We start from the raw sequence: 24,505 nt of genomic DNA, 5'->3' as shown, positions 1-24,505 counted from the left end.
AACACGGACACGCTCAAGCCATGTGCAGGTGGATTCCACTGCATCCCATTCCATCTTCCTGGTGCCAGGAGGACTGGGATTCACAGGCAAGTTATACATTGTACCTGAGACTTCCAGACACTTCTAATAGTTGATGGGGTACAGAGAAAACAAGGACATTTCTGCATTGTGATCTCAACTTATTCCATAAGAGTTTGTTTATGAGCAAGTTTCATGTTTCAGGGTTTTTTTTTGTTTTTTTTTTTGGTTTGGTTTTATGTTTTTAAACATTAGGCTACATTGGGAATAGCCCCCCTTCTCTCTTTTAGTAGCATAAAATTCCTTTGTGCAGAGTGGAAATCTCCAAACTTTACCTTTTTATAGGCAGGAGTTTTAAAATTCTTTGTACTTCTTTAAACTTAACATGTACTGTTTTCTTGGAAGTGTCAAAACAACAAATTTCACAGGGCAATATTTTAATTTTAAAGCTTCCAAATCACTACCAGAGTTTCTTCACATTTTCCAAACCTGAGTTTGGAAACAGAACAAAACCAAATGGCATGAGGCAGAGTGAAGACAGTAAATAGCTCTGGACTAGAAGTAGGAGACCTTGTCTGGTCTCTGTACCACCTCTTAGGGGCCACATGGCACTAGACAAGTCGTGTAATTGTTTCTGAGTCTTGTTTTCCTCATCTATAAAACAGGAGGACTGACCTGTGCTTGGCTCCACCACACAGCAGAGATGAGGACCCATGGGGGTTGGGGGAAAGTGAAAGACCTTCAAACACTAGCCTGGCCAAAGTACATTCTACTGTCATGTATAACTAAAATTAAAAAATTTAAAAAACAGCAAGAGTCTGGGCTGGGGGTAGTAGAGTGCTTGCCTCACCAAGCATGCACAAAGTCCTGGGTTCCATCCTAGCACCACAAAAATAAATAAATGAGTAATTAAAACACAACCTGGCAGCCTCATGTAACCAGAAGGCAGAAGAACTGCCCCTTTAGCCTTCAATGCTGTTCAAGTCTCTCAGTGTGACTCCCCGATCACACAGCAGGTAAGGGAATGCCACCCGCCTTATGCCCACAGGCCCAGCAGCAGGCTGCTTCTGCAGGAAGCATAGCCAGAGGGCAGCCCATGCCAAGACCAATGTCGCCTGTGTGCTCAGAGTGTCTCTCCCACTCTGCTCACCACACTATTGCCCATTAGACAAGAGCACGTGCCCCCTCTAAATAAAAACTTCCCTCTGAAGAATGAAAACCATCTCCTGAGCAGATGAATTTGCACATAGCATCCAGGACAAGACACCTCCTAGAGACGCAAGACACAACTAAACTTTGTGTGGCAAAATAACTCACTGTGGGAAATCACCCACAATAAAACCAGACTGTCTACTTTGGGAAGTAGACGCCAATTAAGATCAGATTTTCTGGATGTTTTCTAACTCACACTCTCAATTCTTCTATATTATTTTAGGTATCTACACAAAGCAGGGAGAGGCCAAAACAAGGAGGGCTGTAAATGTCAGAGTCCAACTAGGAACAATGGGTCTGGAAAACTGTTGGAGAGAGAGAGGAAATTAACCATTGAACTTGAGAGGGCACAGGCCGGGTGTGGCCATGGTGCAGATCTGTCCCCAAGGTGGAGCATTCAGAGAGAATCCCAGAATGACTCACTTCATTATGCTCCAGGCAGTAGATCATCAGCTCAGAGAGAATGACCACACCGGTCCTTCCCACCCCAGCACTGCAGTGGACCACGATGGGAGGGTGCCGGTTCTTGGTGCCTTCCAGCATGCTGTTGGTATGGCGACGGACCGACTGGATCTCCTCCAAGTAGGCTGCGGGACAAAATGCAAACCTTGTCACCCAAGTCTTACTTGGTTTTGCATACAAGTGTGTGGGGGTGGGCTCAGGGGCAGGACGGATGGTAAATCTTTTTTTTTTTTTTTTTTTTTTTAAAGTGACAATAATTTACAGTTCTTATAAGACAATAATTATTTGGCTGGTACCTGCTGTACAGTCCTGGATCCAGAAAGGACCAGCTGGGAGTCAATTAGTCCATGGGAGAATTTGTTCTTTAAATTAAATAGTTCTTTTTTAAAAATCAAATTCTGTTTTCCCCTCTGCAAATCCCTAAGTCCCCCAAGCAGATGATTCTAGACATTACTTACAGCAATTCCTACTATTAACAGACTGGGATCAGAACAACAGCTAAGTCCCCTTGAAATGCCCGCTTGTCAGAGCCGATTTCTGAGGGGGAAACAGCATCCATCTGCCACTGCCCCCTTCCCCTCACTGAAGGAATGAATGTCAACTGAGGCTTGACTTCATTTTTAAATTTAAAAATAGACTTTGGGGAGTCTGCTTTTCACAGCACGATTCCATGGGGTTATGTGAGCAGCTCAAGATGAACCCAGCTTCTGGAGGCAATATGCATGTGGGGTCGAGAAACCCCCACCCCTTCCAACATCTGCCTCACCCAGCAGGGCAGCACAAGCGCCTGCTCACAACTCCAACTGGCACAAAAGAACAATTACAGCAATCTAAGCCTTAATGATTTTTTTTTCATAGTCACAGAAAAAGGGAAAGTATATAAATACAATCCTCAGATGATCAGAAAAAAGTCAATTAGTAATTTAGATTTTTCCAGTAGCTAAGGGAAGAAGCAGGTTTAAAAGTTCTTGATACTTAGAAAACTTTATCCTAATGCAATAGTGTTAACAAGGTTATATGGGAAATGCTACAATTGTTGAAGAGGAAAAAAGTACACTGTACCATTCCTGTAATTTAAAAGCATCTATGTATATTTAATCAATAAATACTGGTACTTTGCTTTATAATCTGATCCAATTATAAAATAATCTGAAGTAGTTTACAAAATAGACAAACTACAATTATCACTTTTATGATGATGACTACTTAGTAATAATACTAATTGTACTGACTGGAGCCATATAAATAAAATGAGTTAGAAAACAAAAACAACAACAACAAAAAAAGACACACTGAGGTAAACAGAGAAAGAGAATAATTCTCTTGGGCACCAACATGAACTAAATACTATGCAAAGAATTATCTTGCAGAATTTTCTTGCAGAAAAATTTTTCTGCAAGGGGAAAATATATCAGGTCATCAAGTTTCTGTCTTGACAAAAGGGTCATAGATAAGAGATAGAGCTCTTTTTGACCTAAATCAAAAAACAGCTACTTAGACAGGCAGGACCATTGCCAATTCAAGGCCAGCCTTGGCAACTTTGAGAGACCCTATGTCCAAATAAAAGATAAATAAAAGTAAGTGAAGAAAAATAAGAGGAATGTTGGGTGATACAGCAGATGCTACCCCTTAAAAGTTTTTCATAAAATGCAGAGAAAGTGGATTCAAATGGGTGCTTCTTTTATCATAGTAATAAAGTTCCTGAAGTAGTAACTGAATGAAAAGGTCTGAAGAGTGGGAGACAATTTGGCTTAGGTACTCTGTATCTAGGTAATCTAACTTAAACCTGGGCAAGAATCCTTAAAAACTAGATAAAACAGAGAGCCAAAATTTCTAAGACAGTGAACTGCTTACTTGTTTTGAGTTTCTTTGAAACATAACTTAAAAATCAATTTACATCTTTTAAAAAATTTAGGTTGACTTTCCTAAGTTGGCTCTGATTTAAAAGATTTGATCACATTTACGACCTCCTTGTATAAACCGAATATTTTACCAGAGCTATTAGTCAAGCATCAAACCCATGTATTTTTCTGGTTTTTTGGACAAAATTTTAAAAGTCCATCAGCAAAAGATTATACGAAAGGAATAAAATGAACCTTGATAGGTAGAAAGAAGGTTCTGCAAAGTCACTACCCTCCTTATTGATATTTTGAGCTATGCATAACTACCCATCTAGCCCCCGGCAAATTACTAACCTGCTTGAGCAAGCCTTGACCCACAGACTCTAGTCATCTTTCTGATTTCTAATGTCAGTGCCCAACCCCTCAAGGACCATCACCACTTCCAAGGCAAATGAAATCCTTGTACCAATGGGTAAATATATATCACAGTCTTTCAGACAGAACTTGTAAATTGGTTATTTTTAGGACTTAAAAGCCCATTCTCTCTCTCTCTTTTCCTCCTCCTCCCCTCACACACCCCTACATTCCATTCTAATACTGTGAAGATAAAAATCAAGGTTTTGACATTGCCCAACATCTGGAGGGGCCCTTTGTGGTTGCTGGTCTCCCATAGCTGGAAAAGACAACATAGCAGGGATAAATCTACCTCTTCCCTAGCTGCAGAAGTAAAGAATAGGGTTTCTCCACACGTGCAGGACATTTAGGACCATGTGGAAAGGGAAGGGGACAATGCAGCCACTGTGAAAAGCAGATGGCAGTATTGGACCTGGGCCCTGCACCGTAGATACTGGCCTGTCTTTCCAGCTGGACTAGGAAAATCCTTAAAGCAAAGATTGGGAGCCTAGTTTCATCACTGTGTCCCCAGAGCTTGATCCAATGGCTGGCACATAGTGGGTACCCATCCAGGTTTTAGTCTTTCAAATGAAGTACTGCATATACTCTGGTGAATTTGTTTATAAAATATAACATATCCTGAAAATAAATGAATGAGGTAGTCTTTTAAGCACATTTCAGTTTGGAAAACTCCAAGTTGATTCCAAGACTTCTTAGTATCTCTCATTCACAGGTGGGACAAAGTACTGATGGAGATGTGCTGCTATACAGAAATATAGGGCTGGTGAAACACAAGCCTTCGTGAGAAAGAAAAATAAATTATTTTTCGTGATTTCTCTGTGGCATTTTTTTTTTTTTTTGTAGAGAATAGACACAACATAAAATTTACCATTGTAATCATTTTTAAGAGTACCATTCAGTGCCATTAAGTATACTTGCAATGTTGTGCAAACATCATTACTATCCATTTCCAGAACTTTTTCATTATCCCAAAGAGAAATTTTGTGCACATGAAACAGTAATTCCCCATTTCCCCTTCTCCCCAGGTCCTCTGTCTCTTCAGATTTGCCTGTTCTAGGTACTTTATGTAGTGGAATCATACAACATTTGTCCTTTTGTGTCTGGTTTATTTCACTTACCATTATATATTCAACATTGTGGCACACACCAGAACAGTTATTGATGACTGGGTAGCTAAAGACCTAAATCAATGGAGAACTAGTTTATCACAGTCTTAGCTTACTTGCATAATAAGTATACAGAAGAAGTGACACGCATTATTATTCTTTGATAGACTTAGTACTGCTGTGACAAACACTGTAATGTTATCATACTTTCGTCACTTAAGAGAAAGCATCCTCTCATTCTGATAAACCACTGATGCAGTTGGCAAAACCCAGATTGCTAAAACACAGACAGAAAAAAAGACTTACACAGAAATCCTTGGACATCCTCTGGGCAGCCGTGATCTGGCCAGTCAGTATATTGCAAATGCCACACCGTCCTTTCCTGCCCAGACAAAAGGTGCTTGACCTTCAAGCCTGTGGTTGCATAGCAACCAGAATCTGTTCGGAACTTTGTGGTGACCTTGAACTTGCCATAGGTGGCTGAGCTGTGCTTGGAACCCAGTTTGGGCCAATATCGATGGCTTTTGGTACGTCCACCTTCCTGAATCACACAAAAGCAAAATTGGAAGTAAGTCAGGAGAAACTCCTATCCTCTTAATCTTTATTTTTTATTTTTTTTGGTATTGGGGATTGAACCGAGGGACTTTTAAGCACTGAGCCACATCCCCAGCCCTTTTTGTATTTTTATATTAGAGACAGGGTCTCCCTGAATTGCTTGGGGCTCGCTAAGTTGCTGAGGCTGGCTTTGAACCATTGTGATCCTCCTGCCTCAGCCTCCCAAGTTGCTAGGATTACAGGCATAGCCTGGTTTAACCTCTTAATCTGAAAAACTGGAAACTGGAAACAGTTTCTAAAACACTAACTCAGTTGAGGCACTGGGCAATGTCTATCACAGGGCAAATCCTTTACACTGGAGATCAGGTCAATAACAAGATTACAAGGGAAAACTTCAAAGTTCAGAGGGGAATAAGTTTGGTGTGTTGGAGAGAGAGAGGTCTTCAGGGAAGCTGTGGCACAGCAAGTGAGAGAGCTGTGATAAGAGAGGAGGTTGGAGAGACCCCATAGTCCATGTCAGGGAGCTTAGATTTCACTCTATGGATGATGGGAAGCCATCTAAAGGATTTAAGTAGAAGAGCAACAGATTCTATTCATCTAAGCCATGCTTCTCATTCCGGAGTATAGTCCAGGATTCCTTCTGTCACACCACACTGGTACTGTCTCTATCCTCTGTTGTCAATCTCACTTTTTTCCCCCTCAAACTCTGACCGATTTTTTTTTAGTTCAACCTACAAAACAGAGAACATCTGGTTACACTGTCATTCTTTCTGATGTTTATTATCTTTTCTGAAGCTATGCACTGGCAACCATTTACAAAAGGTCTAGTTTTAAGGTATGTACAGTTTTGCAATCGCTAGTCAGACAAAAACCATGGAGGGGTTGGTGGTTGCTGAGGAAATCTAGGACAGGGGCTGGGCGGGGAAAAGAAGGCACCCAGAAGAGACAGAGCTGTCTGTGGCAGGGATGGGCCCTGGAAACCCTGCTGGCTATTTGGAGGAAGCCTGATGGCCAGCCCTTTTGAAAAGGGACACATCTTTGAGGGACGGAAGTCATCTTGTCTGGAGTCACTGAGTTTAACTGAGTCTTTGAAGCATACCTACCTCTTCCATTTACCAATCCTATAAAAATGGGCTTACTTGAGATCTTGAATTTACATTTCTACTGAGTGTGCCTCAGTCTGTTCTGGGTTGCTAAGTCCCTGGATGACCCATCTTGTCAGTCAGGTCTCAGCTCAAATGCCAATGCCTCTGAGGGGCCTTGGTTGCCCATCTAACCTAAAGCTGCTCCTGGTCACCTTACTTCACACTCCCTTGCTTTTTCACTGTGGCACTTACTACTATGTGAACTGAACTTCATCAGTTCACATTTTTACTGTCCCTCCCACTAGGAAATACGTTCCATGGGAACAGGGACAGTGCCTGTCTCATTTACCACATGACCTGGGGTTGGCACAGTTGGCACTTCACATTCAACTGAATGTAAATTCAGTTGAATGTAAATCCTTGCAGGGATGTGATCCAATCAAGGGAGGAATCTAGTCTAGACATATTAAGAAGACTTCAGTTTCTTGGTGGGAAAGTCAACGAAAAGGTCTGGTCAGGAAGTGCACCCGACTTGAAAGAGCTTGAAATCCTCTTCTCCTGTCTTTCAACAGACTGTTCCTGAAAGCAACTGCCCAAAACAGACAGGGGAGAAGACATGACTTCCTCTTGCAATTTTCTTTGCTCCTAACAGTTAAAAAGGGGTATTGAGATACCATGAATATTGGTAAATATGCCTGAAGTTGGTTCCTTAAATGAGTTCAAAAACAAGTTGGAATATCATGAAAAGTACAAAAAAAGGGTGGTTAAATTTTTTTGAGACCATGACAAGAGAAAAAACACCATGCTCCTTCCCCCAAAGGCAGAGAGACAAAGTAGATAGGATTGGACGGTGGGACATGCCAGTCTGTATCACAGAGTTCTCTAGCTACAACAGGAAAGTTATATTTGACTTGGCAAAGAAAAAAAATTTTTTTTCTCTTTCCAAAGAATAGAGACCTCTCCAGGAACGATAGCTCTGGTCTCTTTCCAGCTGATAAGCAGGAGGACACATGGGGCTGACCATGCCTGGGGCTGGGAATGTATGTCCCTTTATCCACAGAGGCTGAGGTTCTCAAATTCCAGTGGAAAGATCACCACTTTGTTTGGCACTCAAAGTCAGCTGGTTGAACCAAAGTTTGGTCGTTTCTAATTTTGTGTTGCTCTGTTTTCACTCTAGTGTATAGCAAACCACAGGAAAAAGTTCAAACCAAATGGGAACAGGAGAAAAGAGCGCACATCAAATTAACTTTCAGGGGGAGAATCCACGTGGAAGTAAGGAGAGGAAAGACACGCCGAAGGGAGACGGATCAGCAGAGAAGCAGAGCTACAGGAAGGAAGATGGGCAGCAAATCCCTGGCACCAGGCCTATCCTCTGGCCACCCGCCCCAGCAGAAAAAGGATGCTGGGAGAGGGGGCGTTCCCCTTACCTCTTCTGCAGTGACCATGGCAATCACGTTCACTCCCTGCTCCCACACCATCTGCCAAAAGTCGTGGCATGTGTGTGGCAGGGGCCCCTGAGTTGCTATGTAGTGCCATTCTGCCCCACCAACCACCACCTGCAAACCAAGGAAAGCATCGGTAAATGAACCCCAAGTCCAGGATTGTCATCTGCTCACCCCTGTCCATTTGTAGCCACCTTCTGCCTTGGGTAAGAGTTTTTGGACCAAAGGGGTTAGTGCAACTCTCAAAAACCTGCGATCATAAATAGCTAGTGATACATTCTCACATGAAAATAGCTTTATACCAAACAAAATATATTTACTCAATTTTTTTTTGTGGGGGATGGTCTGCAACTCACGGTATGTGCAAACTTGTACACATTAAAATATATACATGCCCACATGTAGGTATACATACAATAGTGTATGACATATATACATATAACTTAACAGGATTTACTTGTAACAGAAATGATAGTTTTGCTTACTCTGTACAAGGTACTCTGATATTTTGTTTTCTATATTTTAATTGATTTCATTAAAACACGCATATACCCATAGATGTACACAAAAAACTGACTGCCCATGAAATCAGTTCCATAACCCCCTACTGGGTTGACTCACCATTTGAGAAAGTGTTCTGTGGCATCCTCTTAAAGACTTAAAAAAAAAAAAAAAAAGTCTCCCATCAAATAACATCTCTCTGGAGTAATATCTTTCTTCTGTTGACTTGATGTGAAGCATGTCACAAACTCTCCTGTTAACACAGTTCTGCAGTGCCACGTACGGCAGAGATGTTATGAGCACACTCGTCAATGGTACATATATTATTGATAGCTCCACTGTGTGTAGCACCATAGCATCCAAATGAACTATGGAGTCATAAGATGATTTTGGATAATAAAATTATTACCAGCTCAAGATGATTGTGGGAGGATAATTCTGCAGCTATAAATACCAGCTGCAGAAAATCATATATTGAGCCCAAAGCATTGAAAGTCATGCTATCAAGGTGAAATAGTAACCTATGGAGGAATTCTTTCGGCTCCCCCTTCCATTCTTGTGCGTTGCTAATGCAAAGATAGGACTCCTCACCATTCATGCAATGTAAACCTCTAGAGAGTTCTAGGAGCAATGAAGTGATCATTGTCTGGAACTTTTCCCCTTCATTTATTTTATGTAACTATATAATAACTTGATTCACACAAAAACAGTGTCAGTTACTGTCTCATTACACAAGACATGTTTAGGTCAAAGCTGGCAAGAAAAATCCATTTTCCAAGTACTGGTGGGAGATAACATTCACATATTCACTGGCTACGAGTTTGGTTTATCTGAATTGTGATTTTAAACATTAGCCTCCCTGGCACCCAACATATAGAACCATAAATATTTGCAGAGAATGCTGCTGCCTGGGGCCTTGCAGCATACTCCAAGAATTGACAGGAGGCTATTAAAACTGTGTTAAAAACACAACAACCAGTGCTACTGAGGTAGATTTCACAGATGTGATTCCACCTCTGGAGCAAATAAATCTCTGTTCTATGTTAACAGCTGCTTGGAACCCAGGAGAGAAAACATTGGCAAAATATACAACTCTGTTCCAAAAACACAAGGACAAGTTCTTGCAAGCTCTGTGGGTCCATTAAGTGCACCCATGTCTACCCTGATTCAAAGATGAAATGTGGGCCTCAGAGAACACTGAGGAAAGGAAGGCATTGCAGTTAACAATACCCGATGGGCATCATTTACAGAGTGACAGTTTTTTTTTTTTTTTTTTTTTTTTTCCAGAGAGCAGATGGAAAATGGTGGAAGAGATTTGGCCAAAGGAAGAGGACAGAAGAATATTGCTTGTAAGATTTTAATAGACACTCTATCAAGAAGCAGCTGCATCATCTGCATCTTTGACTACATTATTCTGGTCATTATTTCATAATCTAAACCAAGCCCATCATCAGTTACTTGAATTTCCTGGGGTTCATTTTCAAAATAAAGGCAAAAATGCCAATGTGATATATGATGATTGCTTTTTTGTTATTTCTTTCAACAGTACTTTCTAATACTTAAAAAAAAATACATGATTATCTATACTTTGTGCCCCAGAGCACTATATCCAATCATAGGTTACATGCATTCAGCAGACAGACAAGTCAGACATCTACCTACACTTAAAAGGCTCAAAGGAACTTCAAGATAATTCTGCTATGGTTGAAAAGTCCCATTAAAAAAAAAAAAAAAAAAAAAAAGGTAATTCTGGACAAGGCCAGAAACATGTTTCTGAGGTTTCAATCACAATGGACTCCTGAGGTGAACTTTGTGCTGTTTAAAAACTTCCTGTAATGACTTAACATTAGTACATGAACAAATTTCAGAGTTCAGAGAAAATATGCTGTAAATATTAGGAACACTGGGGAAGTAAACTACTTAGGAAATATTTAACCATAGGTACATGTGTATCCCTAACTCTAAATTTTAACTGGGGTTTATTAGCTATGAATTACTGAGATATGAGGGTTGGAAGTATTTGAAATATTAATAAAAATGTAACACCAATTCCTTATGTGGCAAATCTTGCAAGATTCAATATCAACCACATTTTTATCACTTTCGTATAAATTAATCCACTCTTTCAAATATCATGCAAAACTGGGACTTCAGCTCTAAAATGTACTGCAAGGGAGAAATGACAGTTTCTATTGCTACTGAACAGGATATAAGCTTCAATGACAGTAACACCTGTGATTCCCAACTTCTCTGTCACCTGTTAATTACAAACTGACAAGGACAACCCTCATTTTCCCCCATGACTTTAAGAAGGGAATTTATGGTGCACATAGAGATGAAAAAATTCCTCTGTGATAAACCAGCCTCAGAAATAGCTGTCCTCAGATTTTGCTGAGGCTGCTCCTCTTCCTTCTCCCTGCAGTGACAGGTATCCCTTCCAGTTGACTAAGAAAAGCATGGGAGTTCATCAGCACTCCCGAGGGGACTGGGGAGAAAAGTCAGAAAGTGCATTTGCAGCCCAAGTATTTTTCTTCCTGCAGTGTCCCCCCTGACCCAGTGATCCTGCGTATCCCCTCTCACCTTGATATGGGAGGCATTGATGTAGCCGGTGTTGTTCTCTTTGGTTGGTATCAGCTCCACCCGATTCTCCTCATAAGGGACAACTTCACGGATTCGGCTGCGCTCAGCATTTTCTGGCAGAGCCGCGGTGCTGAAAATACCATTGGCCTTTTTCTTTGGGATTTGCTCATACTCTGTGAACACCATTCCCTCTTCTAGCTTCTTCTTCAGGGTTCTGAACTGCAACAGAAATTAATCCTTGGTTCTCTGAATTACCTTGCCCCAAATCTCCCATAAAACCACCGGAGTTCTTCCAATATTTGCCATGATTGTGTTAAGGGACTCAAGACATAGAACTCAATCGGCACTTGATCAGTGGGTCTCATTTTTAACCATATTGCTAGGTCCTCTTGTCTGATAAGCATTTACTTTCTTTCTCATGCTATAAATCGAACAAATCTGTAAGAACTGGCTAGAGTTGAAATTCAAAATTAATACTTAGGTTATTAACACCTACTTAAAGTTCTAATGATAACGAGATGGTTAGTCTTAATTATCCAAACATCCGGTTCTCCACTGACACAGATGTTTTTCTGAGTTAAACTTTAAGACGATACTGATCTACAGTTGTATTTCTCGGAGAATTAGGTACCCCCCCACACCTCTTTTCCCTCCCTGGCCAAACTACTAGTTATAATAATGTGGTATTAATTAGATGAAATGATCTTTCCAGAGTTTCTTCTGGCCCAAAAACATTCTAATAACAAACATATACTGGCAGGAATCTGACACCCTAATGTTACTAGCACTCTATTAAATTTATACAGCCCATTCCTTAACCTTCTGACAACTTCAGGAGCTGAAGGAAACCTTTCATCACCTGGAAAACACTGTCATGCAACCAATTTCTGCTTTTCAAAACCCAAGTTCTCACAATGCATTAACCTAACAACTATAAATCAGCTTCATTTCATCACTATACAGAGGAACAGCATATAATGGCACAGAAAAGTACATTTAAAATGGTTAAACTGATAAATTCAGTTATGTACCTCTTACCACAAGTTCTTAATTAAAAAAAAAAAAACATCCATTTGATTAAAAATATCTGTGCTGATTAATTGTATCTGTCAATTTGTCTCTACTGAACAGCTGTTTGGTCATACACCAGACTATGTATTACTCTAAAAGTACTCTTAAAAATTTATTTTTAGATAGCATTTAAAATCAGTTAATTTCAATTAAAGCAGAGTACCTTCCAAAAATAAAAGAACCTTATAAATGTTTGGATAAAAGAATCACTTCCTAAGAAATGGTAATTATTCACAAAAATCAGAGAAATAGCTATCGACATTGTTTCACTTTCTCATCTTACAAAAAGGAAAATATGTCAAAAGAAACTGAGTGGCTTGATCAAGGTCATACAGCTTGTTAGGGGCTGATCTTTTCAGCCAGCAGTGATGCACCAACATGATAAAGCAGGAAGACCAGAAGGAAGAAGCATTAGGTGCTGGAAGGATCGATTTAATACAGCATTCACCAGATCTTCCTAATCTCAAATTGAAGCATTTATTCTTCAAACAGAGTTGGCATGTTTGGGCAAGGAGAGAGCTTTGGGATCTTAAGACTACAGAGAATGAATCACGCACCTGACAAGCCAGGCACTTACCCTCTCATCCATGGGAACTCGGGTGGCATCATGTCGACTCTCTTCCCGCCCTGAGACTCGAGCCACCGAGAGCCCGTTCAATGCTGCCAACATCAGTGGCCTCTTCTGTGCCTCCAGGCCTGCCATCTTCTGCTTCTCTAGATTCTTACAGCAAGAAAAGGCATGTTCTCATTGTTTATAATACCAGTAGAAGGCTGGAATGTGTTTTAATCTTCCCAAATCTGTAACTCCCCAGCCAAGGAATGCAGACACTCACCCTTAGTAGGGCAAAGTCAAACACGGCCCTCCCATTCTTCCCACTGTGCCCAAGGAAGCCAGTTTCTACAGGACTCTTGTGCTTTTATTTTTAATTAATTAATTCAGTAGATAAATAGATAAATGACTAACAAATACACCAGGCCACAGGGCTCACACACACACAAAAAAAACAAGGGTATGTACAATACATTTTAAAAGCAAAGTGCTAAAGGGAGACAGTTACATGAATAATACTGATCCAACTGCAACATGGGCCTTTGCACAGACTGAGTGGTATAAAACTTGGAAGACAGTCATATTTGTTGATGAGGATTTCCAGGCATGTAAATGGTAGAAGAAAATCTTGCTAGGTTTTCATCCTGAGAGGGTCAGACCAAGGATGTGAATTTCATATTTAATAGGTGCTCTCGGGGCACCTATTGGTGTCAGCCCCAGAAATAAGAGCTAATACCGTTTAGCAAAGTCACAACACTAATCAGGTTGGGAGGACCTAAGATGATCCACGGGCACTGACCTCTGGACTCCATCCAGGGGAGATGGTGGGACATCATTAGATATGACTAACTTTGGGGAGAACATGGATGACAGCTGAACAGACTCACTCAGGGGAAGTTGACATTTCTTCCTGGCCCTCACTTGCAGTTTTTCAACAGTCATACTCTGTCCTCACCAGGTGACACTGGCAGTCTGAACCTGGTTCAGTCAGGGCTCAGTTTATCTTTCAAGCTTCCTCATGTCTTTGAAACTGACAGTGAAATATGAAAAACCTGTTTTTACTCACTTCAGACAACCTACTAGCCCATTTTCTAAAAGTAATTTTGTCTTAGATGCTAGGAAAGAACAGAGAGGCTTCATTAAGCATAGAAACGGGTGAGTTAACAGAGTTGAAGACTTTGATTGAAACCAAAGCAAAAACAATTTGCGGACTCATGTGACCGCCACAGGGTCATCTTACCCCTGGTTTCTTCTCAAGCCTTTAGAGACTCTTTTTCTTTTTTTTTTTTTGCGGTGCTGGGGATCGAACCCAGGGCCTTGTGCTTACAAGGCAAGCACTCTACCAACTGAGCTATCTCCCCAGCCCAAGACTCTTTTTTTTTTTTGACTCTGCCATTTATAAATTTACTCTCCAGGGCGGTGTCTCAATGAAGCCATGGTACCCTCCAGTGCACATTAGTGGATTACTGTATGTGGGGGGAGGAGATTGCATAATTACCTAATATGTGTCTCGCTGGCACTACAGTTCACCTACAATCAGAATGAGGCCTTTGTGAAGTTGCCAATGGGACACCTGTTCCTGTGACAGTCTGACCCAGTAAACAAGCCAAAGGGGTATCTGAGAGGAGGGTTAACTGAGAACTGTGAAAAGCAGCCATAGACTCTTGGCTTGAAGAAACTCTTAAGAATAGCCTTGGTTTCTAAATTCTGGGCACCCTCTTGGAATATTTTGAAGTTTTGGGTTCTTCATTAGTTTGCTTTTTTAGTTTAGTTTTGTGAAAGATAATTTTGCTTATGTCACCACTTTTAGTTGGACTGTTTCAAAGCTTAAGAAAGCAATAGTTCTGGTAAAACCTCCCTGGGGTCTTCCTGCTCTCTTCCCCCTGCCCTATAAGGTGGCCCTCACTTGTCTTTCTTAGAAAAGGATTACATACTGGGTGAGAACTGAAACCCCAGTGGTACATCAAACCACATCTCTTGGCTTCCCCTCACTAATCCTGTTAGTTTTTCACCAGAGACCAAAAGAAAAAAAAAAAAAAAGAAAAGAAAAGAAAAAGAAAAAAACGAACAACTTGAAGAACTCATCTGGCTTCTCCTCTTCTCTAGATCTGACTTCTGGTCAGGAGCTGGAAGCAATGAAATGTCTTCCAGGTTGCACTAGGAGCAAGCAGGAGCCCGGCAGGTGGCAGGCCCAAACCATCCATCAAACAGACAAGTGGCTCCAGAACATGGAAAGCTGCCCAGAGGGAAAATTCCCACCATACCTGTCCTCCCCCTCCACCCCAGCTTCTATCTGCTTTAAGTTTCTCATTGTTTTCTTATCTAGAGGGCCCTACATGGCTGGGGCAGCCTTCTCTCTCATCCATTCCCACCAAGCTGGCAAAAGCTGCCCACGGTAAGGACATCAGAGAGTATCTGAAATGGAAGGGATGCTGCTCAGGCCAGGGTGTGAGACTCTAGGAGCTATTTCTCTCCATCTTGGCATCATCTTCATCTCCCCTGCCTGGCCTCCTGTCTCAGTGAAGACTCCCAATTCTCTAAGATCAGGACTCTCACTGAGGGTGGCAGTCCTTGAGCTCCCAGGTTTATGAGATTTGGGGAAAATAATCAACAGGGAAAATGAAGTGACATGGGGTTATTATGTTATTAAACTAAAAGTTAATGAGTGAAATTTGCTAGTTGCTATTATCCACCTGGTTGGAATGAAATAGCATATGGGAAAGAACAGCAGGATGCCCCTTGCTCCTTTGTGATAATACAAGATGCTGGGGAAATCAGGGACCTGTGCAGTGATTCTGGCTACAGGCTATTTGTTTAATATGGGTAACGAGAAGAGGAAGAATATGACCCAAATGAGGTTACAGGACCATGTGGACATCATTAAGTATCAACTTGGCAGGAGAAACAGCTAAGCTGAATGCTTAGACTGATAGATTCTTGATGCTAACGTTGCTTTTAAGAGGCCTGGGGCCAAGAAGTGTTGAAAAATGTCTTTATAACAATCAATTACTTTTTTCCAAGCTGGGAAAGATCTCCCCACAAGGCACCCACCCCACATTTCACTCCATCTCCAGCCAGAGGTTTTCTTTGCCAGATGTGGAGGTACGGCCTTCATCATTTCCCTCGTGGTTTGCAAAAAGTGGTAAAAGTTATACCTATACTGAACTAGTAGTACTGCTGTACTGTTGGCCAAAACGGCAAGGTCGACTATGTCCTTAAGGATTTTCTAAAGTCACAAACTGGTTACAGATTAGCTTTCTGAACCCAGCAACTTGGCTTCCTTAAAACTTTGGTCCTTGATTGTTCTCTTCAGGTTGATGCTCAATGATGAGTTTGGAAGACTAAGAAATGGAGTCTAGTGAACTTCATCAAAGCAAATTTTAATTACAACTGTTCTGGAGTTCCTAGAAGGAGGTCTGGCTACCTGATGGTGCAGTTATGGTGAGTGAAAAGAAGAAGTCAATCTGAGTTTGCTTAGTCATGTAATTAAATGATTTTTTTAAGAAAGTGAAGATTTCCAGGACAAGCCGCAATGGAGATTTTTAATGTAATAACTACAATCCGACAATATTCTTAGTACTGAGATGGATTCGCTTTATTGTTCTACATGTACATTGACTACCTACATAGTCTTGCTCTGATAACATGTCACCACTTTTGACCTGTTCCTTCTGGACTATACATATTCTGAAGAAGGATTATTCATATTTAGAATAATTATTCATTATTCTAGGATATATTTTCAAATGTCATAAGTATGTATGTATGTATATATAGCTCCACATGATGAAATTTTTAGAACAAATATGATAGGAAATTGAAGTCCAACTGTAAGCTTCCAAGTTATATATCCAGCTACTAAAATTTTCTTGAGTTTGTGTTAAATATCTGTTGAAAGAAAAACTGAAAATATAACCAGACATATCACAGTCCCAACAGTATAGCAAGCTGTCTTGACATACAGAACCAAACAGAAAGCTGTACTCTAAGCTGGGTGCAGTGGTGCATCCTGTATGCAATCCCAGTTATTTGGAAGGCTAAGGCAGGAGGGTTGCAAGATCAGGGCCAGCCTCAGCAACTTAGTGAGACCCTGGGCTGGGTGGAAGGCGAGGGGTTAGCTCAGTGGTAGAACACTTGCCTAGCATGCACAAGGCCCTGGGTTCCATCCCCAGCACCACCACCAAAAAAAGAGAAAGCTGTACCCTATAGGAATATTGTTCTTTTAATATCTAACAGGAAAAAAATGCTTGCCCCCCAAAAAAACAAAAACACAGAGATGTGGATAGGCAAGCTTCTAGCAACAAGTGGAAGTCTGAACCTGAATAAAGAGAAAAAAAAAAAAAAAAGCAAAATCAGTGGCCTAGGCACTGACCTCAAGATCATCCTAACTCAATTGTAGCATTTTGTACAAACCAAACCTGCTAGAAGCAAGGAATGAGGATGAAACGAAGGTTTGGTGAAATGAGATACTGCCTATTAAATGCCCAGTGATTCTTTAAATACACCGCGCATTCCCTGAATAGGTCTCACGCCTCCTTCAGGGACTCCAATACTTGTGGTTTCCCACTAAAGATGCCCTGGGAGGAACTTACCCTAATCATCATCTCTCTCTCTATAATGCTGTCCTCCAGGGAAAACATTTCCGACACAGGTCTCTCCTTCACAGGCTCTTTTTTGACCCGCTCCTTCACACTTGTCAGGTCGGGTTCAGAGATGGATGGACCCAGGGAGGACCCATTGATGGCCAGCTGATCGGTTCGGGAGACACTGAGGGCCTTGGTTGGCCCGTGCCTCATCACCCGGGCTCTGGCAATGGCAGGAGGAAGGTTCCCCTGGTCTTGCCTCAGTGCCCCGTTGCTAACACTCTTCCTGGGTCCAGGGTACTCGGGCGGGGGCTTGTTCGGAATGCGGGCCAGCGCGGCCTGCAGCTGGGCGCTGTACTCCATCTTCCCCCGCAGCACGGGGATCTGCGGCACGGCTTCCGGGGCCTCCTCCTCCTCCTCGCTCTCACTGCTGTGGATCAGCATGGTGGCATCGGAGAGCGTCTTCTTGTGGTGGTACTGAGGAAGCTGGTGGACCTCGAGGCCGCCGGGCCCCTCCTCGGGAGGCCCCTGCTCCCGCAGCGTGTTGCGGCGGGCCATGGGGATGTTGAGCGACTTGAGCGTCATGGCCTCCATGCCTCGCACCATGCTGTTCATCACCTCTAGGCTGTGGCGCTTGTTCACTGTGCCATGGTGCTTGGTGGCTGTCAGGGGCTCGCTTACCTCTTGGAGAGACTGGTGCACCACGGGAGAGCTGTCCTCTTGGAAGGTCTTCACTGACAGCTGCACCTTCCGTGTCACCAGGTCTGGGCTACTGCCACTGACATACTTGTGGCGGTGGCTGGCAAGGTCCGGGGTGCTGGTGGCAGGGCGGGGCCGCGGGTAGGGGGGCGGTGGCCTGAATAGATAGTTCTTGAGCATGTGGGCCGTGCTGTAGTTATGGCTGCCCTGGAGCTGCATGTTGGCCAACTCTGGGGTGCTCACCGTGTGTGAGATGGCACTTGCCCCCGGCTTGCTGGGCACTGTGGTGTTCTTTGGGTTCATCTGGTCAGATGGACTGACAAGTTTGTTACTATAGCCCCCCTGTGGCCCATACGGGACTGTGTAGGGGTGTCTCTCCCGCATCTCCGGCTGGCTGTACACCAGGTCCTCTGGCTGGTTGTAGGCGTGGGTGTTGATGATGTTGAGGTTCCGCAGAGATTGGCTCTGGCTGTCCACGTGCATCATCCCCCTCTTCATCTGCCGCATGACCGTCTCATAATCGGGGGTCGGCCTGTAAGATGGCACAATGATGGCGCTGTGCCGGTGGCTAGGGATGTAGTCTGCCCGCATGATGTCGCTCCCAGGGATACTCAGGTTGGAGGAGACGGGAGAAGCCTGGATGAAGCTTTGGGAACAGCTGAGGGAGTTGACACTGTGAACACTGCACACGCTGCCATTCGTGACGGTGCCATTTAAGTAATTTAAGTCCAGGCTGTTGTGAGAATTGCAATATAAGGCTTCTTCATTCCCGTGGAAAATGCTGTCTGTAAGTCAAACAGAGGCACATGAACCTTTGTGATCTGCTTCAATAAAGTGAATCCCTACATTTGTGGGGTGACTTAAATTTCTATTAATTTTCATTTAAAAAGTGAAATCCCATCTTCCCCACCCACATATTCCACAGAAGAACTAATAACATCTTGGATGAGATGTCAACATAGAGAAGGAACACTTTAGAGTATACTGGAAAGACTGAACCTAAACAAAGGCACATACCCATGGCACAGGTGTCTCCTAGGTAAGTGCTTGATTTTGCCATGAGCTTTGCAATTAGACACCAACAACAGCCCTGACATTGGGTAGTCCCATCCTCTAGGGCAGGGCTCAGCAACAGGACTGGATATTTGGGCCAGAAAGTCAAGAACTTCAAAAGGGTGACAGATTTCCCTAGTACTTAGACATGCTCTTTCTAACTACCATAGAAAAGTTCCCTTTACCTAAGGGACTACTGAACTTTCATCAAGATACCAAATACTGAGGCCAGGAAGTCAGCATGGCTCACTTCTAAGGAAAAATTAGAATAAGGATTTCTTCCAGCCATTCCTGAAGTCCTCCTCTAGCTCTGGTTCTGTCACTGAAGTCAAGAGAAGTAAAAAGTAACTATAATGCGAAGAAGTACTGAAAGAGATACAAAAGCTGACTTCCCAAGTCAGGCCCATTCAAGATGCCCAGTGTGTCTTTAACACATGTGCAAACCCTTGGAGGGAAACTCCTACCAAAACCCCACTCTGTGATCTAAATGCATTCGCTGTCACACTACAGATTTAAGAAAGAGCAAAGCAGAAAAAGAAAGTCAAGCTGGGTGTGGTGGTGCATGCCTACAATCCCAGCTTCTGGGGAGGCTGAGGCAGGAGGATCACAAGTTCAAAGCCAGCCTCAGCAACAATGAGGTGCTAAGCAACTCAGTGAGACCCTGTCTCTAAATAAAATACAAAATAGGGCTGGGGATGCAGCTCAGTGGTCAAGTGACATTAAGTTCAATTCCCAATACCAGCTTCCCCCCCAAAAAAGACAAAGTTAGAAAAGGTGAAAACCAGAAATTGTGACTGAAAACACTTAACCAAAAGGAAGGGTGTGGACAAAGACCTGATTGGCAGGCAGGAAAAGCTGGAAGAACAGAGACTAAGGTGTTGCAATTTATCCACCCCTAGGGGGATATGGTGTCTTCCTATAGAAGCCGGGTAACTGCTTATAAAATGTATTGTTGTATTATCCAGGAGGTGATAACATAGAAACACACGATTTCTTTAATATCAACATACAAGTTTGTTTTACCATCTCCTGTTTTGACATGATACTAATGTTCATATCCAAACACATCCATTAACCTCTCTGCATCCCAGCTTCCATTTCTATAAAATGGAAATAATAATGGAACCTATAGGTATAATTTGAGGATTAAATGAGACAATATATAGCAAGTATTCAGAGGAGTGCCTGGCACATTGTAATTGCTCTATAAATGTTGATTGCTACCACTATAATTGTTATTACTAATGGAATGGGCTTTCTCATGCATTCTGCATGGGCGATGTTTGGGGAGAAAAAGAGGAATAAAACAGAGTTTGTTTATTCTGAGAGGCAACGAATAATTTTGCTAAGAAAGGAGCTGGAGGGAGAGATGATAAAAATGTTAAAAGTAGAGACTGAGACCGTGTTTCTTCTAGTGATTCTTGGGTGCCTGTGTTCTCTGCCACCATGAGAAACTCGCTGTCTGCTACAAGCTTCTGCTGTTGGTGAGGAAGGTGAGGCACACTCCAGGTGGGCTAAGCTATCTCTCTCCTCTCTAGGCTACTTATGATGGTGGGGAAGCAAGAACCTATCCCTGCCTTGGCCTCAACTCCCCAAGCAGCCAATTCTGGGGCATCTTTCTTTCAGGGGTCAATATTCTAGGCTTTTCACAAGCTGAAGTTGCTGGCTACTGTCACTCAGACAATGACAAAGTTAAAATGAAAGCATCACTGTCATAAAAGCTAAGAACTTCTTTGTTGCTTACTGGTAAGTGGCTTCGTCTTAAGAAGAAGGGATGGCGGGCCGGTTACCTTGTGAAGTGTGTGTTTCCGAGTACTGCTCGCCACACTGCACGTGCACGGGAGGCAAGATGTACGGCTGCTGCCTGGGCTGAAACAGAACACAGCAGAGCTGGGGAGGGCCTTGGCAGAGAACAGCCCCAGCATATGACAGTCCCCGTCACCCACAATCACAGGGAAGCACGCTGGAGCTGCTCTCCCAGCTGCCCCTCCGACCCACCCCTCTCCCACTCATCTGCACCCACATGTCATCACTAAGTTCAAGACTGGAGAAACCAGGGAGAACTCGAGTGGCTGTCTCAAGGTCAGAAAGAGAAAGAGGTCACAATGAAAGATTGGGTCAGCTATTTATTCTCTATTTTCTCTTACATCAGCAAAGTTCTCTTTTGCCTTCTTAACAGGTGAAATCAGAGCAGATTCATTATCATGAGCCATCTAAGATTCAGAAAGGAGGAAAGCTGCTTTGTTTTATTCAAAACTGGTTCCTTCCCTGAGCTCCTATTCATCAGCATAACCCAGGACCCTTGTTCACAGCTCCACAGAAACCTCAAATAGGACAGGGTTAACGTTAGGCTGAGTCCAGGGTGATTTTGTATAAAAATCTAAAATGCAACCTACAACATTGAGTGTGTAAGTGCTCATGGTCACTTACTTATCCTTCCAGAACCAAATGTGGGAAGAGACTGGCAGGGAATTCAGTCCAACCATCTACCTCCCCCCGCCCCCCCCCCATGCAGAATCTTTTCCATTAGACTCTTAAAGATGGCCATTTAGACTCAACCTGAATCACTTTCCATTGCACAAGAGGGTAAGACCTTTAGAGAGAAACAAAAACCAAAAATTCTATGGATTAAATATTTGGTGAACCAAAGGAAATATAATGATTCTCTACTGTGCAAGTTCTTTAAGCTCAATAGGATTCAGTTTCCTATCAAATCAAGCTCCCTCCTCCCTTCACCTTGAACATTATCCATATTACTTATATATTGAGGTTCCAGATAAATTTGTTGGATGAAGGAAAATTTTGATAAGAAAAAAAAAACCCTAGCTTTATAAACCACCAATCAAGATGATCTCTTATATATCTTTTAGCCTTATAGATATGACTTTAAGATGGATGTTTTAGGAAGAAAAGCATGCTTAAGAAGCTGACAGCAAACCAAGAATCCCAGAGCCAGCAGGGGTCACACTTTCTCAGTATCTTTCAAGAAAAGAGCATTCACCAGAGTTAGAAGCTGGGGAAATGACTCTCCTGTCATTTTCTCTGGAACAAATAATGGCAGGGCACCAAGAGGGCAAATAAGAAGGTAATGGAAACAAGGGATCAATAATCTTAAAGGAACGTGGGCACAGTGGTGCAAGCATGTAATCGCAGCAGCTCAGGAGGCTGAGGCAGGAGGATCACAAGTTCAAAGCCAGTCTCAGCAAAAGTGAGGCACTAAGCATCTCAGTAAGACCCTGTCTCTAAATAAAATACAAAACAGGGCTGGGAGTGTGGCTCAGTGCCCCTGAGTTCAGTTCCTGGTACCCCCCCCCCAATTTTTTTTTTTTTTTTATTTTAAAGGAATGAAGAGGGAAGAAATAAAGAATTGAGATTAAATTAAGAGGGTAGTATTGGCTACCATGGACGTTTTCCTAAATATTCCCAGGTGTCCTTGTGGCTCATTTTTAAGCTACAATTTAAAAATATTTCTCCCCTTTTTGGCAATACATAATTCAACTAAAATTTTCCATAGTAGCTCTGTTGATTCTGAGGTTTTTTTGTTTGTTTGTTTTTGTTTTTAAACAGTGCTGAGAAATTTGTACAAGGGAATAGAAATTCGCGGCAGGCAAAGATGGTTCCTCCTGCTCTTTTTTTAAAAAAAATTCAAGCAAATGCCTGTTTATGAACTGGCACAGATAGATAAGCAAAGGAAGATAACAGCTAATCTTTCAAACACAATTTCAGGATTATATTATTTATTTCATATCATTATCTATTCTACTATTCCTTTTCTTTCTAGATCTGCTAATACAGAAACAGATTAGATGCCATAACACAGGCAGCAAGAGGAATAAGAAAAACTGGAAGTCCTGGTTACTGGTAAGGAGGCCAACAGGCGATATCATCTGGTCTTACTATTGCCCATCATGGGGAACTCTGGGTGAATGGTTTAAATCCAAAAAATCCCAAAGGCAGGGACAAGGGGGAAAGCCCTAAATGTGGCTTCCTATTGATTTTCTTTATTCAAGTAAGAAAGGTAAGTTTCTGCCCCTTCTCTGGATAATCAGAACAAAATCAGATCACAACATGGCCTTAAAACACTTTGCCTCTATTGGTTTCTGGACATAAATGAAAAATGATCTCACTAATTAAGACACTTGGACTATAAAGAAAAGGAAAATAACACTAACAAAGAATAGAAAAATAAAGAAACCAGGGCCACAAACAAATCCACTGATGCTTCAGAGGAAAGTCCAAAGGTTCCCTCCCACCAGATGTCCAAGGCAAAGGGCCACATGTGAGATACTGTGCATAATAATGAGATTAATGAGAGTAACATGGACACTCTGGGATTCTCCTCTGATGATGTAGCTCATCTAGCTCAACTCTAGAATTCTGGAGTCCATGTCCGTGCATTTTCCAGGAAAAAAAAAAAAAAATTTTTTCTCCAAAACTTTCCTTTTAAGAGTTAAATATGAGCTAGATATATAAATATGTACATATACATTGTACATGAAGGAAAAACTCTGTGATACTCCTATCTACAAACGTGAAGGAACTGTTCACCTAGAAAAATAAAAGGGCTGTATGTTTATTTTGACTGTGTATACAAAGTCATAACCTAAAAATAAACAACTGTGACAAAGCAAGCAGAAAACTTTAAGGAAACTAAGTTGTCACATCTATTACATTATCTTTGAGTACTCTTCAAAATAAAACAGTCTAAGACAGAACTCATGCACTGAAAATGAAGTTGTAATTCCTTGTTCACATGATGAAGAGAATAGTTTTTTAAAAACAAAAGAAAAATAAGCTAAAGGTAAAAAGTAGATTCATTAAAAATTTGTCAGCTGATTAAAGCCTTAAAATTAAAAGTTGGGGGCTGGGGCTGTAGTTCAGTGGCAGAGCGCTTGCCTAGCATGTGTGAGGCACTGGGTTTGATCCTTAGCGCCACATAAAATAAACAAACAAAATAAAGGTATTCTGTACAACTACAAAAAAATTTAAAAAAGAATTAGAAAAAAAATAAAGTTGTACAATCTTCTGCATCAAATACTCTTAGGCTGTTGATTAGATTCATTCATTTTTCGCTCATTTAAAAAGCATTTTTGTGACTAGTTTATTAAGTTCTATCAGCGGCAGTCAATACAAAAGAATGTGTGGAGCTTGTCACCGAGAATGTGCCTTCACTAAAGATCAGAACAGATGAACGAGTGGAGAAAAACACACAGTAGGTCGTACACTGAAGGTACATGGTCACATGGACCTGGAAAGAGAATTACCGGGGTGCACCTCGAGCCACATCTAGAGAAGTGATGGTCACAGAAGCTGGGACAGCAGCCAGGACAACA

General features: G+C 42.0%; 1 protein-coding gene and 1 long non-coding RNA gene across 4 annotated transcripts in view; both read right to left on the bottom strand.

Moving 5' to 3' along the window:
- The window catches only part of LOC306641860, a 479,070-nt gene that overhangs the window by 9,309 nt on the left and 445,256 nt on the right, over positions 1-24,505 (bottom strand). The gene's annotated exons all lie outside the window — the stretch shown is intronic.
- PTPN14 (protein tyrosine phosphatase non-receptor type 14) overlaps positions 1-24,505 on the bottom strand; it is a 171,002-nt gene that overhangs the window by 3,502 nt on the left and 142,995 nt on the right. For all 3 annotated transcript variants that reach the window (XM_079107118.1, XM_079107117.1, XM_079107119.1), the window contains 7 exons: positions 20,963-21,041; positions 17,430-18,904; positions 12,865-13,008; positions 11,217-11,435; positions 8,121-8,249; positions 5,360-5,594; positions 1,654-1,817 (listed from right to left, as the gene is read on the bottom strand). In XM_079107118.1, the coding sequence (XP_078963244.1) occupies positions 1,654-1,817; positions 5,360-5,594; positions 8,121-8,249; positions 11,217-11,435; positions 12,865-13,008; positions 17,430-18,904; positions 20,963-21,041 (2,445 nt within the window). The remainder of the gene's footprint in view (positions 1-1,653; positions 1,818-5,359; positions 5,595-8,120; positions 8,250-11,216; positions 11,436-12,864; positions 13,009-17,429; positions 18,905-20,962; positions 21,042-24,505) is intronic.

The sequence above is a fragment of the Sciurus vulgaris genome (genome assembly GCF_902686455.1).
Source record: "Sciurus vulgaris genome assembly, chromosome: 12".
Lineage (NCBI taxonomy): Eukaryota > Metazoa > Chordata > Mammalia > Rodentia > Sciuridae > Sciurus > Sciurus vulgaris.
This window is presented reverse-complemented; position numbering and strand designations above follow the sequence as displayed.